Source organism: Arachis hypogaea, chromosome 16 (genome assembly GCF_003086295.3).
Source record: "Arachis hypogaea cultivar Tifrunner chromosome 16, arahy.Tifrunner.gnm2.J5K5, whole genome shotgun sequence".
Lineage (NCBI taxonomy): Eukaryota > Viridiplantae > Streptophyta > Magnoliopsida > Fabales > Fabaceae > Arachis > Arachis hypogaea.
The window spans coordinates 146,148,412-146,165,519 of NC_092051.1; the positions used below are offsets into that span (position 1 = coordinate 146,148,412).

General features: G+C 31.0%; 4 protein-coding genes across 4 annotated transcripts; 1 reads left to right on the plus strand and 3 right to left on the minus strand.

Annotated features, from left to right (window-relative positions):
* Positions 1 to 1,855: 1,855 nt before the first annotated feature.
* LOC112805941 (disease resistance protein RPM1-like) lies at positions 1,856 to 6,031 on the minus strand. The gene is made up of 4 exons (XM_072220779.1): positions 5,834 to 6,031; positions 5,394 to 5,775; positions 3,347 to 3,891; positions 1,856 to 3,274 (listed from the first exon to the last, which is right to left on the minus strand). The coding sequence occupies exons 1-4, from the start codon at positions 6,029 to 6,031 to the stop codon at positions 1,856 to 1,858; spliced, it is 2,544 nt and encodes an 847-aa protein (XP_072076880.1).
* LOC112697603 (uncharacterized) lies at positions 4,889 to 7,366 on the minus strand. Its single transcript, XM_025750832.3, has 2 exons — positions 6,462 to 7,366; positions 4,889 to 6,024 (listed from the first exon to the last, which is right to left on the minus strand). The coding sequence occupies exon 1, from the start codon at positions 7,255 to 7,257 to the stop codon at positions 6,463 to 6,465; it is 795 nt and encodes a 264-aa protein (XP_025606617.1). The 5' UTR covers positions 7,258 to 7,366; the 3' UTR covers positions 4,889 to 6,024; position 6,462.
* A 975-nt stretch (positions 7,367 to 8,341) lies between these two features.
* On the plus strand, positions 8,342 to 11,657 carry LOC112697601 (12-oxophytodienoate reductase 1). Its single transcript, XM_025750830.3, has 5 exons — positions 8,342 to 8,756; positions 8,859 to 8,999; positions 9,298 to 9,428; positions 10,249 to 10,422; positions 10,843 to 11,657. Exons 1-5 carry the CDS (start codon positions 8,689 to 8,691, stop codon positions 11,430 to 11,432), a joined length of 1,104 nt encoding a protein of 367 aa, XP_025606615.1. The 5' UTR covers positions 8,342 to 8,688; the 3' UTR covers positions 11,433 to 11,657.
* A 28-nt stretch (positions 11,658 to 11,685) lies between these two features.
* Positions 11,686 to 14,705, minus strand: LOC112697602 (peroxidase 46). Its single transcript, XM_025750831.3, has 4 exons — positions 14,434 to 14,705; positions 12,955 to 13,134; positions 12,715 to 12,880; positions 11,686 to 12,273 (listed from the first exon to the last, which is right to left on the minus strand). The coding sequence occupies exons 1-4, from the start codon at positions 14,659 to 14,661 to the stop codon at positions 11,861 to 11,863; spliced, it is 987 nt and encodes a 328-aa protein (XP_025606616.1). The 5' UTR covers positions 14,662 to 14,705; the 3' UTR covers positions 11,686 to 11,860.
* Between the last annotated feature and the right edge of the window lie 2,403 nt (positions 14,706 to 17,108).

The following is a 17,108-nucleotide window of genomic DNA, read 5'->3' on the forward strand; positions in this document are numbered from 1 at the left end:
CATATCATGTAGACATATTTCGTTAATACAAAGAGAAAATATTGACAGAGTGACTAACCAGTCTTATAAGAGTAAAGATCAAGAACGAAAATGATATTTTTTTTAATGATCAAATTAGTCCTCAAAAGATCACTTATTCTTCAAATTAGTTTTCAAAAAATTATTTTAATCAAATTCGTCTTTCAAAGATTTTAAATTAGTCATTTTAGTCATTCCGTCACTTTTGTTGCTAATAATAACGTCAAAGTTTGTTAATGTGACACGTTAATTGACACCACAATATACACCTAGTAATCCTAATTGGTAGCTAATATGATAAGTTTATGAAATTAGATAAAAAAAATTTCAAATTTAGAGATTTCAATACCTCAAGTTATTCCCTCAATTAAGTTTTGCTTTGATCTAATTTTATAAACTTATCATGTTAATAGTCAATTAAGACTCCTACGTATGTGTTATAGTATCATTTAATGTGTCATATTAACAAATTTTTGACACCGTCAACAAAAAAAATAATTGAAGGACTAACGTGATTAATTTAAAATATTTAAAGGACAAATTTAATTACAAAATTTGTTTGGAAACCAATTTAAAAAACAAATAATTTCGAAGATGAATTTGACTATTTATTTTACTATTAACATATTTAATTGGCACATACATTTTATGAATAAAAATATAAGAATAAGGACGTGGATGGTATAAAACTAAAAATAGGGGTGAGAGTTTTGTAAAATGAATAGAAACATGAGTAACTAAATCATGTGAAACTCAATCATGAATAGTAAAAACTAAAAAGTTATGAAATATAAAATAAATTAGTGTGCAAAGCATTATTATATTGTGTATCTATAATTTAGGAAGGGGCATGTTTTCATAATTGGGTCAATAATCCCAAGTTGGGTCAATAATCCCAAAGTTAAAGTCAAAGATTCTTATCCCAAAATATTAATCGGCGAAGAATTTAATCAAACCTAGTCATTACTATTATTTTATCAAATCACGAATTACTGATCCACATAGCGTAAAAACAATCCTCTCTTTATTCTTAATTTGTTGTGTGTGGGGCTGGGAGCAACTCATCATGGAGATAATCAGCATCAGTACTTGGGAGAAACTATAAACAATTATATTTATCATAGTCATTATTCTCTAAAATATTTAAATATTATACATTTGGTAAGCAACGAGTGTTCCGTTCCTGAATGTAATTAGTTATTATCTGGTAGTTAACTGGTTTAAGAACTGTGGAGCTTAATATTAGTTGATAGTTAATATATAGCAACTAAAAATGGTTTTGTAAGATAAAGATGACATGTGCAAAGCTTTGTTAATCGAGAAAAGTTACTATGTCAAAAAGCAAAGAACAATTTTGAATATAATTGATTTTCACAATATGTACATTAATGTTTCCAAGTGTAAAAGAAAATATAGAAGTGTATGTACATAATGAATAAGCAGTAGTAACCACATGATATTGCTAAAATGTCAACAAGTGACGGGTGCTCTATAGTCTACATAGTATATAACTATATGGTACCGTTTGTTTTGAGATATTGAGATAGAAACTAATAGATTGAGACTCAGTATTGTGTTTGTTGATTTAGAGACTGGTACTAAAATTTCTGTTTTTATCTCTAAAATTTCAGTATTTCAGTACCTCTAAAAAAATAGGGACACAGAAGACTAAAATTGTTAGAAATGGAGATTGAAACTTTAATAACATTTTATACCTAAAATAATTTCATTTCAATTAATTAATTCTAATTTTACGCTTTGTACAAATTAAATTAGAATTTCATTTTTGTTTCAATTCCTATCTCCCATTGCACCAAACAGATTACTGAAATATATTTCAATCTCTATCTCTTGGTTTCTGTCTCTCAGCGTATCTGTTTCTCAGTATCTGTCTGTTTCTAGGCATGAGTTTCCGAACATGATCTGGCACTTGTGCTGCTTCTGGATTCCGATGCCAAAGTGGGAGGGAGAAATGTTGGAGGCAAGGCAGTGATCCTGCATCTATTCTAATAGCTTTCAATGTTGGAGCCCATATGTAGAGTGCTTGTAGTTTTTCGAACCACCCTTCTTGAATGTTTAATTCATCACCCTCGAATGAGCGGACATAAAGTAGCATCAACTCTGGCAAGTAACGCCCTACAAGACACAATTCGTCTTGTGTGAATTTAAACCCTACCAACTCCAACTTGATTAGATTTTTGAGTATAAAAACCCAATCTGTCACCTTTTTTTCTAAGTAAAGACGCTCAAGGTGTGGAGGAGGACTAGTTAATGACTCCAATTCAAGAATTTCATTGTTTTTGGCACTTATCGTCAATGAGCATAGGTTGCTCATGCTCTCTATAGCATTGCACAACCACATTCCATCCTTTCCAACAACATTTTTGATCTTCAAACTCCTCGATTGCTTCAAATTCTTCAGTTCCCCAACATTATCACTTGCATCAACCAAGGCTAATTTTTGTAGGGCCGTTAAATTTGCAATCCCTCTCTTTAATTTCACACCTTCCCACGCTTTCGTATACACATTAAGATAACACAGCTTTGTAAGTGAGTAAATCTCCACCGGAAGATCACTCACATTGGTCCATTTTAGGTCAAGAGTCTCCAGGTTTCGGAGCTTTCCGATGGATTTGGGGATGCTCTCAATGTTGGTATCTCTTAAATTTAGGTATTTCAAGTGGACAAAGTTTCCAATTGTTTCTGGAAGATGACCAAGTCGTATGTTTTCAAAGTCCAGTGTTACCAAGAGCTTGAATTTAGAGAAAAGTGAGTTCACAAAAGTGCTTATCATTTTCTTCTCATTATTGTAAAGAAGGAAAGAACGCAACAAGCTACATTGGTTTCTATCAGCACTTGTTCTCAGATCAACAAAGTCAACATTTGTGCCAATTGATAAACGTCTACTCCATTTATCAAAATAAAACGGGTTACCTTTCTTCACTTGGCAGAAGTTGAACTCTTCACATTTCTTCACAATGAAGTCATGCATCAAATCATGAACTCTACACTTTCTAACTCTGCCGTAAGTGTTCACATCAGCTACCTTAACCAAGCTCCTAGCAATGAGCTCAGCTAAGTACTCTTCTCCAACTTCTCGTTGACTTTGGTGCTCTCTGCACTCTACAAACCCTTCAGCTATCCACAAATTGATGAGCCTTCCCCTCTTGATTGCGTATTGCTCGGGAAAAAGGCCAAAGTACAAGAGACATGACTTGAGGTGGTAACTAAGATCCTCATAGCTTTCTGACAGTGCCTAACCTTTAAGATGAGAATCGCTTGCAAGCTTTGATTGAAGGCTGTTGTACACCGCCTTCTATTCTGAGACTCTTTCTTTCTTGGTTGACAGAAGAGAAGCTATAGCCACAATTGCAAGTGGCACACCATCGCACTTTTTTGTGAAATCTTCAGATAGTTTCATCAACTCTTCAGACGGATTCTTGGAATCAGATTGAAATGCCTTCGAATGGAAGAGTTTCAAGGCATTTTCGAGTTCTAGAGGCTTCAGTGGGTAGGTATGAACTTTTGCTGACACTTTGCAAGAATCAGCAACACCCGTATCTCTTGTTGTAATCATTATCATTCCATTATTTTTCGGTAATGCCAATTCCACAACTCCCCATAGCTCTGTTTCCCAAACATCATCAAGTACTATTAAGTACTTCTTTCCTTCCAAGTATTTTCTTGTATCTTCAATCAAAGCATGAAGGTTCTTGTCCACATTGCTTCCTTTCATATCATGAAAGCTCCGCAGCAAAGTCTTGAACAACTGCACTCCTTTGAGTGAGCGAGATACATCCACCCACCCATAACAATCAAAACGGTGGTTTTGTTGTTCTTGCTTGTATACATTTTTCACCAGAGTTGTTTTACCTGTTTCAAATCATACATGACCAAAAGGTAGGATTAAATATGTATAAAAGCGTCTAAGATAAAATTAAAGAACCATAATTAAAAAATAATTACTTCTAGAGAAGAATTTAATGGAAATAGATTAACAAAAAAAACTCTATAAATACACTAAAAATTAACTACCGAATTAACAATATATATTATAATATAAAATACACATAAAAAATAAATAATATAACATATATATTTATACATAAATATATAATAATTAATTTAAATTTTTTTTTTATACGTAGCATTTCTTTAACTCTTTAATGCATGTTATTGATGTTACTTGAATAGTAAAATAGAAAAACTAATTTAAAGATAATAATATAAATCATCAATAAAATAACAATAATAGTTTGTAATTATCATCATCTATCAGATACAAATATAACCAAATAATGCATATCTAAAATATTCAAATAAAAAATGAGAGAGTAGGTATTTCCTTAATTGTTTACTATTTATTAATATAAAAATGCTATATTATATGAAAAAAATAAATATAAATTTGATAAATTGATTAAAAAATTAATAACATCTAATTGTATACGATTTTACCTTTTTATTAATAAAAACATAATATAAAAATACTATATTAATGAGGCAACAATTTACTTCAATATACAATGAGGATATATTTTTATTTAGTGTTCAAACTTTATTAAGACTTTTCTCTTTTTTATTATTATATAGAGTTTTATGTTTCTGTAACTGTTTTCTTTTTTTTCTACTTTTTTCACATTTTTATTAAAAATATAAATGTCAAAATTTTATAAATTTATCAATAACAATATATTAAGATGGACTAATGGCTATTTTATATATTAGACCTTCTAATGGCTTGCAATTAAAATTTTTTTACCTCGATAATTTGTTCCCTACGAAAAATTTATAATTTTAATCCTAATTTTACTTAAAAGCTTTAAAGAATTTTTATGAAGTGAATTGAAATAAAAAAAATTAATTGTCACCATTTATAATTGTTAGTCTATCTCAAATATGTTATTAATAATTCTATAAAAAATTAAATAGGATGAAAAACTAATCTGAGTCATAGGTATCAAATTAAAAAAAATCAAATTGAATAAATTAATTTAAATTTTAAAGATTAGATTAAGACGCAAGTATAATTTCATAAGAAGCGTGTTACGAGGCCAATAAATTTTGTGTTTTGTAATCATCAATTGATTATCAATAGTGTTTTTAATTGTATGAGATTATATCTAATAATGTAAAATCACTAATTTTTTTTACGAGGAATGTTAAGGGGGCCAGCAATTTTGATGTTTTTTAACCATTAATTGGCCATCAATAATATTTTTAATGGTGTAAGATGCTGCCCCTAGACTTTTTATTTTTTTTATAGTTAAATACTGATTTTACCTAAAACTTTCTCATTTTATAATTAGGATGTAATATTTTTGAATTGGACAGAGAGAAACATAATATAGAAAGTAGAGAGGGAAGCAGAATACCAAGTCCGCCTTCGCCCACCACAGCGATGACTGTGCGACCAGCAGCGCCTTCTGAGAGCCAGTTGGTGAGCTCTTTCTTGGCATGTTCAATCCCCACAAGCTCTTCTTCTTCAGCAAAATTGGCTTGCAGTCGAAGGTAATGCCGTTGCGGTGATGAACTGCGACCGCCGCTTGATTCTGCAGCAGCATTGGAGTCGCCGTACAATTGTCTTGCTTCCTTGAGTCTGTTTATTGACTCTCTGATTTCGCCAATCTCAGATGCAATCTCATGGCGGGGTACACAACTTTTGAGCAAGTCACAAATTTTGCACAGAACCCCAGCAACGGCGTTTCGCCGTCCACGGCGGGGATTGTGGTGGTCGTCATCATCATTGTTGGCCACCTTGTACAAGGTCGATCACATCTTGAATGCGGATGGAAACTTGTCTGATTTGAGCAACCCACTCTTTTCTGCTCTGATCAGAGTTGTCTGCCTCCATCTCCGCCTTTGCATCTACATCCCTGAGATATGCTCGCATCAGCCGTAGATCGTCGCTGATGCTTTCGATTTGGCCACGCGCGCCACTCAGCAACTTTGCCTCACTTTTCAGTAATGGGATTAGTTTGTCAACAACAAGGTTTACTGCTATTTCTGCCATTTTAGTATTTGGTTTTCGTTAATAACATGTATTTACATACTCACCTCTATATATAGTAGTAGCAGCAGAGAATATGGATAACTTATCCATGATGCATCAAGAAAGGCACATATCTCTTTGTTAAAGTAATGGAATCATGTGTGATGAGCAAATTAATTAAGGAACATATTCTAACTTGTTCTGCATGTTGCTTGATCTATGCAACAATTATATATCTTGATTCACCCATTTTTAGCTCAATACTTCTTGCTTGCATTCAAAGTTATGCAGTAATCAACATGACAAAAATTTATATCCAAATCCAGATAAGAATTGAAAGGGTAAAAGTTACTATCATTAACAAGGATAGAATCATGGTCATATACTACTCTAAAGTCTAATCAAACTATGCATGCATTATTTCATTACTAATCTTAGAAATCAAAGGCACCTCATGAGTTCTTCTTCTTGTTAACCTTCTTCTTGGATTTACTAGAATCTTGGCTCTTACCCACTTCATGTCCATGGATTATACCATGCAGCTCGAAACCAATGAGGTGGCAAAGATAAATATCAATGGTGATGAACATTGTCTTTTCATCCGTATACACATTGTAATAACAGCACGAACTTTCTTCATCGTACCAGTCCAGCGTCTCTTCCGGCCTCACCACTTCAAAGTGCTTTCCCAGCACTGTCTTCGCCAACTTGTCAAGATTGTATCGCCACAGATCCACCTTCTCCCCTACCTCCTTCATCCCTTCCACCCCCATCGCCTTAAGGTCCAATGCTTTCTTCAGCTCGATCCCATGGTGCTTCTCCAGCTTTGCCTTCACCTTTTCGATCTCCATTCCCACCGCGATAACCCTAGGGTTGGCGAAGAAGTCGCAGAGGGGCCTAGGATTTTGCTTCGCTTTGTAAGAGTCGGCTTGTTGGAGAAGAGGGTAGAGGAGGCAGTGAGAACCAACGCAGAGGGAGATGAAGTCGTAGCTGTGGTCCTTGACGCCGCGCTTGGTGTACTTGGTAAACTGGTGCTCGGCGGTTACGCCCACGATGACCGGGACATTTTTGGGAGTGGACTTGAGGAGGTTGGTGAGCCACTTGGAGAGCGTTTGGGAAGAGGTGGTGTTGATGCAAAGGATGCGTTGGTCGTCGGCATAAATGGTGTAAGGATAATGGCGGGAGGTGAGGTCGTAAGTCTCGACTTCGGTGATCATGCTGGGTTCAATGCTGATCTCGAGAACCATTGTTGTTAGTGGTTGTAGGATCAGGACTTGCAACGGTTGTCGAATCGTCTTCTTGGAGTGGCCGAAGTGGTGGAATCTGCAAATATACTACGCAGCCTGAAAGGTATAAAGTATGAAGAATGAGTTTGTACCTAAGGACTTCTAGCTCTCCTTTATATAACTTATGATAGTTATCTTATCTTATCTGGCTTATCCGACTTTGATAAGATAAGATAAGATAAGATAACTATCATAAGCTATATATTTATGTGACATGTTAATCACTAATATATATTTTATTTAATGTTTATAAGTAAAAATAATTTAATTAAAAATTACTAATATTTTTTAATTTTACACAATAAATTTATCCAACATATTTAAAAAAAGTAACAAAAAAATATTGAAAGAAAAACTAATTAAATGACCCTGATCATTACTTTTAAAAGACATCGAGACTCTCAACAAAAAAGAATTTGTCAATCTTAATTGACTCTTAACAGATAAATCAATAGTTTAATATGTCATATAGATTTATTCCGTTAATACAAAAAAAATATTGACAAGAGAACTAACCAATTTCATAAGAGTAAAGATCAAGAACAAAAAAAATATTTTTTTAATTAAGAGGCTTATTGTCTTTGGAAACAATTATCATTGTTTAAATTTTTTTATTATTATTTATTGTTAATAATTAATCAATAACATTTAAAAATATATTATTAAACTATTAAATTAAAATAATTAAACTGATATCTAAAAGTATTGATATCAAAAAGTACTAATTAAAAATAGTATGTTCTGCTGGTCAAGATGTTTTGACTTTTGACTTTTTTTCAGTCCAACAAGGCAAAAAGCCATCCAGTTTGAAATTGCCCCACTAATTCACTAAAGTCGTTGCCTTTCAAATGGCTGCTAAACTAAGTGTCAAACCTGGTGTCTAGTTGTCGTAGCGGTGGTTGTGATGGTGCGTAATGGCCGACATCATCCTCTTCTATTATTAGCAACTAGCAACAAAGCCATCATAATAATTGTTTCGGAATATCTTTTACGTTTTCTAAATATAATATAATTATATTTTATCCACATAATCTCAAATTAATATAGATAAAGATAAATTATTATGATTAATTTTGAAGCATAATGTTGTATAAATATTATTATTTTAGTCATTATTAGTTATCATAAATATTTGATTATAAATATAATTGAAAAATGCGTTAAATAAGGATGTATTTATTTTAATGAGAAAATATTATTTTGCGGTGTACACCAAGTTCTGAAAGCAATAACTTACATACATTGTATGGATCCTTTTAGAACTGGTCCACTCCCTTCACTTTACTCTCTATAAATAAATGGCTTATCAATGTTGGAGTTCAGATATCTTGCTTTAATCCCAACATATAAACAACATTATTATATCACAGAAACTAATTAATTATTATTAGAATGGGTGAAGCTCCAGTGATTCCTCTTCTTACTCCTTACAAAATGGGCAACTTCAATCTCTCCCATAGGTATGTCATAATAAGAATCTTTTTCTCTTATTAATCATGTGTTTTCTTTTTACTTAGCAAGTTAATAAGGTTTAACATTAAAATATTATTTTGTCATTTCAGAGTTGTTTTGGCACCGTTGACAAGACAGAGATCTTATGACAATGTTCCACAGTCCCATGCTGTATTGTATTACTCCCAGAGAGCTTCTAAGGGAGGCTTTTTGATAACTGAAGCTACTGGAGTCTCTAACACCGCTCAAGGGTATTTCTTTTCTAACTTTATTTTAGAGAGAAAAAAAAATAAATTCTTAACTTTTTAATTCAAAGACACAAAGTTTTTGACTAATTGAAAATATAAAAACATTCTTGATCTTTTAAAATACCAAAACATTTAAGTATTTTCCTTCAAAATATATAAAAACAAATTGGTTCTCCAAAAGAATTTAGATATCTCGCGTTTTAGAAAAAGAAAAACGCTTTTATATTTTTAATTAGTCGAGAAATTAAATATATTTGTATATTTAAATATATAAATAATGAAGAATAATGGTGAAATGAAGGATGTTGCACACACCGGGCATATGGACTAAAGAGCAAGTAGAGGCATGGAAACCCATTGTGGATGCTGTTCATGCCAAAGGTGCAACATTCTTTTGTCAGCTTTGGCATGTTGGAAGGGTATCAAGTTCAGGTACTTTCCTCATTTTAACTTTCTGTCTAAAATTTTCTTACCCACCTTCTTAGACTAACATTAATTAACTTGGGCATGTGTGTATGATGTGTCTACTTTCTAGTCTTCTAGAGATAGCTGAACTTATTAAGTTTGAAATGCTTAAGGAGATGTGAGAACTGTGTCTTATTAAAGGTTTCATTTTCGTATAAAAGATATGGTGATACTACGTGATCAAGTTATTTTGGTAATTAAATTTAATTACGGTTCAATAAAATATTAGCACAATAAAAATTAGTTGAAGGAAAGAAGGAGATGCATAAAAAGAAGAAAAAATATTTGATTGAAATTAGTCACAAAAATAATAATATTTGAAAAATAATAAAAAATCAGTTTAAAATTATTTTATTAATTTTTATTAATTATTATTAGACTAATTGTGTAATATTAGATGTAATAAATATGTAGTTACAGATATTATATAAAATTATGAATGTTATCTTATATGAGATAAATTTAGATATTGTTTTCCTAACATTATTGTTACAAAAATAATTTGTTTACAAAATTTTTTTCTCATCATATATTTTTAACAAAAATTATAGATATATACAAAATTAGTTATTAGTATAAAATATATATTAAAATATAAAATATACATTAAAATAAATATAAATACATATTTATACCGATAGTTGATTTTGATGGACGCTTAACATTTTTTATTTTTAACTATAATGTGTTTGTTTTTCTCGATCTATATTATATCATTCTCTGCTCACAAAATAAACAAATAAACATAAGAATCCGTCATTTTGTTGTGTAATTTTGGCAATTACAGCTTATCAACCAAATGGAGAGGCTCCAATTTCTTCAACAGACAAGCCCCTCAAACCACAATTTCGGAATGATGGTAATGAAGCTCAGTACACACCACCAAGGCGTCTTAGGACCGATGAAATCCCTCATATCGTTAATGACTTCAGACTTGCTGCAAGGAATGCTATAGAAGCAGGTAATTTAATTTATAGTGATTATTCACGTAAAAATATCTTTATATAAAAATAATAATTAAAAATCGTCAAGTTAATTTGATAATTGATACCATAATTTAAAAGACAAACAAAATATAACAATTCTATGACATAACATGAACATAGAAGTTGATATTTAAAAACTGTTAGATGATTTGATAAATCTAATTAGATTATTTTTAGGTGAAAACTCAGATATACGTGAAGTTGATACCTGAGAGCCGTTAGATAATTTGACTGATTTGACTAATTTCATCGGCTCTCAACTATCAACTTCACGTGAAGTTGACTGTATCTGAGTTTTCACCTTATTTCTAACATGAGGACAACTGTACGTGAAAGTTCACCTTGTAAATTAATCCAATAATAAGTGCAATGTTTCATGCTGATGTAAATTGTAGGGTTTGATGGGGTTGAAATCCATGGAGCACATGGGTATTTGCTAGAGCAATTCATGAAAGACCAAGTGAATGACCGTACAGATGAATATGGCGGATCTCTGGAGAACCGTTGTCGATTCACGTTGGAAGTTGTCGAGGCCATTGTAAACGAGATAGGTGCAAACAGAGTCGGAATTAGGCTCTCACCTTTTGCAGACTATGCAGATAGTGGAGATTCCAACCCAAAGAAACTTGGACTCTACATTGTTAATGAATTAAACAAATACAACATTCTATATTGTCACATGGTAGAACCAAGAATGAAGAATGTGCTTGAAATAAGTACTCAATGTCCACACAGCTTGGTGCCAATGAGAAAGGCCTTCAATGGCACTTTCATTGCTGCTGGAGGCTATGATCAACAAGGTGGGATTGATGCAATTGCTCAAAATAGAGCAGATCTTGTTGCTTATGGCCGTTTGTTCTTGGCTAATCCAGATTTGCCAAACAGGTTTGCAATTAATGATGCTCCTCTCAACAAGTATAATAGAGAGACATTCTACACTCCTGATCCTGTTGTTGGTTATACCGACTATCCATTTCTTGAGTAGAATGTATCACTAGAAATTCGCTTATTACCGTCGGATTTAATTATTTTCGGATAAATTGACAAAATTAGTCAAATTTCGAAAAAAAAAAAAGATTTTTCATATTTTTCATAGGCTGTTTCTATAGATGCACCTCTTTCTCAAGTCAGAGAGAAGTTTATGTTATGTTTTTGTGTAATGAGTAATGATGTCAATAAAGAAGAGAAGAACACTGAATTTGTTATTGGATTTTTAGTATGTATATAATATTTTTGCAGTAAAAATAAGGAAGACATAGCAATCCAATTTGCCATTATTTGATAAGAATTATCTTATGCACAGATTCAAAACAAATACATCAAACTAGAATAAATAATTAAGAAAGCAATAAAACCTCTACATGAAGAAAATTCTTCAGTTGTACCATAGTTGCATTGCATGCAATACATTAATTAATTAGTTGCTCCACAAAATCTTCTAATCTGACCCTCATCACCAGTTTTAACTCCAATACTTGTGAGCTTCAAAAATGACTGGCCCCAACTCTGAAAGAAAAGTTGTTGATCATTTGCCAAATCCTCAACTAGCTTCCTTGTTCTTCCATCAATCAACAATGCAGAATCAGATGGGAACAACCCTTTGTTGTTCATAAGGTTCCTGTAGTATTGGTTGTCAAAGACCAATGATGTTTCAGGATCATTGTTCACTGTCACTGAAGGGCTTACACCTGTTGGACACTGTTGAATAAGATCATTGGCATAGTTACTGTCAAGGGTTTTGTCAATGAGGGTAAATTTTCCATTCGAGGTTTCTTGGAACCGACTTTGAATGGAGCTGCAATGAGCTGCTCCAATGGTGTGAGCTCCTGCAAGCGCAAAGCGAAAGCGTTTTTAATATGTATTTTATACGGATAACTGATTTAGTAACTTTTTTTTTTTGTATACATGGCATGACTATTATTTGTCACTAGAAATTGATAAACAATAGTGGGCCAAAATAATTAATGCATTGAGTGATAAATGGTACTGAGCAGACAAAATTCTAAGATGATTCATTATAATGCAATGGTTTATACTTTATAGCTAAAATAAGTTGGGTTTGAAAATTCAAAGCTACTATATATAATGGAAAACATGCATGGTACCAACTGGAAAGCAGTGATTCTAATAAATGTGGTGTATTGGTTTCTCATCTGCAACTCTACAAGGCATTAATAATTCAATTCTTTCTACCTAACCAAAGTAACTATAGTTGTAAATTATATATGAAAGAGAAGTAGCAGAGAAAATAGAAATTGAAAATGCACCTGAAAGAACAAGTAGATCAATTAAGGACAATCCTTTAGTGGAGAAGAGATTAATCATCTGATCCATAGTGAAACTTGTGTCCACAATATTGGGTCTGACATTGGAAACAACTGAAACCACTCCATCTCTTCTACCTGTGGGAATTGGAATCATAGGTCCACCTGTCTGTGTTCTCAAAATAATTAATCAATAATTAGCAATAATAATAATATTGTAATGAAGATATAATCAGCACTTACAATTGTAACAGCATCTCTAGCAGCCAGAGCAATTATGTCAGCACAAGAAACTGTTTCAGGACACAACATTTCAAGGTCCCTTTTTGCCAAATCTATAACTGAAAGTCCTCCAATGGATCTATTTGCAGGATCACTAAGCTCTGTATTATTCCCTCTTAGCATCAAAGATGCATCACATCCCTGCAATTATTTTGTCACAGTAAAATCATCTTTCATTAAATTCAGGTTTAGTTGTCATCAAACTTAGTATAATTTGAGTTAATTGTCCAATTAGATCTTTATACTTTAGAATTTTGTAATTAGTCTTCAAAAATACTCATCCGACACAAAAAAAGGGGCCACAAAATCGATCATTATATGTATTTATGTATATTTGTATTATGTTATTTAGACAATTTTTTTTAGCAAAATACATAATCAAATTTCTCATGAATACCAAATGTGCATCCCTAACTTATTAGTGATTGATTTTTCTTTTTTAGTATTTAGGAAAGTATGGTTGGTAAGTTTTTTACGTTAAATAAATTTGTAAAGTTGAAATATCGCTTTGGAGACTTAATTACATTTTTTTTCATAAAAATATAGCGAACTAATTAAAATGTTTAAACTACAAGGATGTTAGTAAAAAAAAAATTAGTGCAAGGACTCGATTAAAATAAAAAAATACAGGACCAAATTAAAAATTTTACGAAACTATAGAACCAATAAAATAATTAAACCTAAATAATAAGGAAGAAAATAAAAGGAACGGATTGCTAGGAAGCTTCTCTTCCAAATAGGGGTACTAAAATATGATTGCCACAAAGCATAGTTATTTTAACTTTTAAGTAGTTCATCGCTTATTCTCTTAATTAATTAAAGAGAAAAAAATAAATTAAAGTATATAGGAGAGCTAGCTATATAAGTATATATAGTATAAGAAACATTTTAAGTGCATCGGGAGTATTATAAAAAATATATATATATATATATATATATATATATATATATATATATATATATATATTGAAATCAACGGTTAAAATAATTAGTGTACCAGTACTTTCCAGTGCACTTGAAATATTTTCTATAATATATATCTTTGACCTAAATTTTAACCAAATAAATGAATTGGTTAGACTCAGTGATTCTTTTTGTAATTAAATTTAAATTTTGGAGTGATTTAAATTAAATTAAAAAGTAAAATGATAAATAAATTTTTGAAGACGTTTCAGATTAGATTAATCTCTTAAAAAAATACTAATAAAGTGTTTTAGAATAACAAACATAGATAAATTAATTTAAATTAAGACATTTTATCTTAATTATAAGGACTAATTTAAAGATAATATATTCATATTTGGTATTCTAAAAAATTTTATTAATACTTTTTTTTAGAGATTATTCTGTCCAAAATGTAAATCGATATATATTTATTTGTCACTTTTCTCTAAATTAAAAGAATAAAATCAAGTCTATTTTACTTACTAAGTCACTAACCTCTACAAAACAATCATGGAAAAGCAAGCGAAGAAGCTTTCCAGGAATTGAAGGATCAGAAGAAGAGGAAGAGGTGACTGCATTCCTCACAACAAACTCTACAGCTGGACATGAATTTCCATAGAAATTGAAGAAGAGGCTACCACCTCCCGAAACAGATCCAACTATAAAAAGTGAAGACACGGCAATAATAATATTGGTAAACACCACTGCTCTTGTTGTCTCCATAGACTTATTTTATTTGTGGTACAACTTGTGCATAGAATAGAGTGTCTCACTTGATAAAGAGATGCAATCATACAACAGAATCTGTCAAGGAGGTTGATGATTCTATTTAAGGCTACATTTATTGTGGGTTGGATCAACTATGTGACATACAGTTCCCATTTGGTCATGCACTCATGCATTTTCAGCTATGCCATTATTTAACCAATTTGGATTTTTCGAATAGTCAGTTCACTTGTCTGCTTAAGTGTCAGAATTTTAAATTTAGCCTTGTGCATGCAGCAACCCATTATTAGCCAACGAAAGACCCTTAAATGGAGTTCAGATCTGCGACGTATGTATTAGTCATTAACCTCTCGGATTGGAGGATAATGTAAAAAACCAAAAAGTTATCACATTATTTATTAATGTGTTTATGTGATAAAATTATTTATCCTAAAAATTTAAATAATTGTTTTTACAAATTTGAAGTTAAGTTGCGTGAGCTATTGGTTGAAGAGGAGGCATTGGCACAACTCCAAGCAGAGTTAGGCAGAATTGTAAGGTATCATTGCTTAGCTTTCTTCCTTGTTCTAAGTTAATTGATATATAGATAGATTAAAAGCTAGCAATGTGAGTTATAATTTATACAATTTATATGCATGTTTAGTTCAGTTATGTTAGTTTAGGTTGAGATGATTGTTGGTAAAAGAAGTCACTTTTTTTTTTAGTGTGGTTAGAATTTATTTAGAAATTTACACTTTTTTATGTGAAAATTATATGCACGCATGTTTAGTTTATTTTTAGTGTTAAAGAGTTATTAACTTATTATATTCGGTAGAGTTGATTATATACACACGCATGTTTAATATTCCTAGTAAAAAATATGCTAGAGTGGTAAAAGATTTATGCCTGTGTGGGTAGAGTTGATTATTGTAATTAAAAAATTTGTTTGAATTATACTCCTATTATTGTCTATTTTCTTAAACATAATCTTTAACATGTCTTGGTTTCAAGAGGAATAAGAATTTACTTGAACATTAGTACCTTATCTTGAGGAGGTAGGTTTTTTTGATGGTAGCTACTCCCATGAAGATTTAATTATTGTTATCATGTAAAGATATATTATTTTGATCATTAGATGATAAATTATAAGATTTGATTTTATTTAAAGTAAAAGTGTTAATTTTATTTAAAGTATTACAAAATAAATAAATTATATTTTTTAAACAGGAAACATCATGAAAAAATGTTTTTAACATTTTTATGAGAGTAGCTGTCTTCTTTTATATAGGTTGACATGCGGCTATTTTTTTTTTTTTGTTATGGAAGTAGGAGTGGTGATATACCTGAACATTGTAATTTTTGGTGTTTTTTAAAATTGTGGAAAATACACAAATCGGAGGGTCCGATTTCATTGCAAAGAGAGAGGGGACACAAATCGAACTCAGAATTTTCTGCCAGTACACAAATCAGACTAGAGTTTTCAGTATCTCAAATCGGATAGTCCGATTTCTTTTAAACAGTCATCATATATCAGTAAATCACCATACACCTCCATAACTCACATATACACTATTCCTTTCATCATATTAAAAATAAAAAGTTCTTGACATGCATAGCTGTCATATTAAAAAGGAATTCGCCCAATAATTCAAAGGAGCAAAAACACTCATGTCACCAGATTTTGATCTTTCCATGCGATTAGATATCGCCAAAAAACTATAGAGGTGAATCGGAGACGAATGACTATACCTCCTCTAGTTAACATGTAATATTTATGGCTTTTGACCTATATTATACCTAAAAAAAAAAGTATGCATTTCAAATTATTTTTTGTCTATTTTTTTAAAAAACAATGCGATTTCCGTAAAATAAAAGAGACATTTTGGCTCATAACAAAATTATTTTAAAATGCACAAATTTTTCATTAAAAAATGTTAAATAGTAACAGAAATTAATTTTAAAAAACTCTTTCACTAGTAATAATTAAGTACTTAAGTGAAAAATGATTATTGCCAAAAGTGATGTCACAAAAAAAATAATTTTAATATAAAATTCTTAAAAAAGAAATAACGTGCACAGAAAATAAGAGAAGAGAATGATAATGTTAAAAATGTTTTTCTCAGTCTTAATAGTGATAGAAGAGATAATGATCACAAGAAGATATAACTACATAATTAAAATAATAGAGATAAAAATTATAACGATAATAATAAAAAAGACGATAATAGCAGTGATGATAATTGGTCTTATTATAGAATTTTTTTTGGTGATTTAAAATCCAAATAAATTATAAATAAAAGGATCACAATGTTAATGTATGTTACCTTTTTAATAGAATGATCGTATTGTCGCGAAATAATTTTGTTGAAAACCAAAATATATATATTTTTTTGACAAAAATTACCTTCTCCTTCAAAAAAATAGACAAGTATTGATTTGGATTGGGTATTTATTAAAAAAAAAGT

Excerpts from the sequence above, each read along its gene's own strand:
- LOC112805941 (XM_072220779.1), bottom strand. The coding sequence starts at position 6,031 with ATGGCAGAAATAGCAGTAAACCTTGTTGTTGACAAACTAATCCCATTA. Across the intron at positions 5,776-5,833 it reads ATCAGAGCAGAAAAGAGTGG|GTGGCCAACAATGATGATGA; the intron begins GTTGCTCAAATC and ends ACCTTGTACAAG. Across the intron at positions 3,275-3,346 it reads TGTCAACCAAGAAAGAAAGA|GCACTGTCAGAAAGCTATGA; the intron begins GTCTCAGAATAG and ends CTTAAAGGTTAG.
- LOC112697603 (XM_025750832.3), bottom strand. The coding sequence starts at position 7,257 with ATGGTTCTCGAGATCAGCATTGAACCCAGCATGATCACCGAAGTCGAG.
- LOC112697601 (XM_025750830.3), top strand. The coding sequence starts at position 8,689 with ATGGGTGAAGCTCCAGTGATTCCTCTTCTTACTCCTTACAAAATGGGC. Across the intron at positions 8,757-8,858 it reads AACTTCAATCTCTCCCATAG|AGTTGTTTTGGCACCGTTGA; the intron begins GTATGTCATAAT and ends TTGTCATTTCAG. Across the intron at positions 10,423-10,842 it reads AAGGAATGCTATAGAAGCAG|GGTTTGATGGGGTTGAAATC; the intron begins GTAATTTAATTT and ends TGTAAATTGTAG.
- LOC112697602 (XM_025750831.3), bottom strand. The coding sequence starts at position 14,661 with ATGGAGACAACAAGAGCAGTGGTGTTTACCAATATTATTATTGCCGTG. Across the intron at positions 12,881-12,954 it reads CTAGAGATGCTGTTACAATT|ACAGGTGGACCTATGATTCC; the intron begins GTAAGTGCTGAT and ends TTGAGAACACAG. Across the intron at positions 12,274-12,714 it reads TGATCTACTTGTTCTTTCAG|GAGCTCACACCATTGGAGCA; the intron begins GTGCATTTTCAA and ends TTGCGCTTGCAG.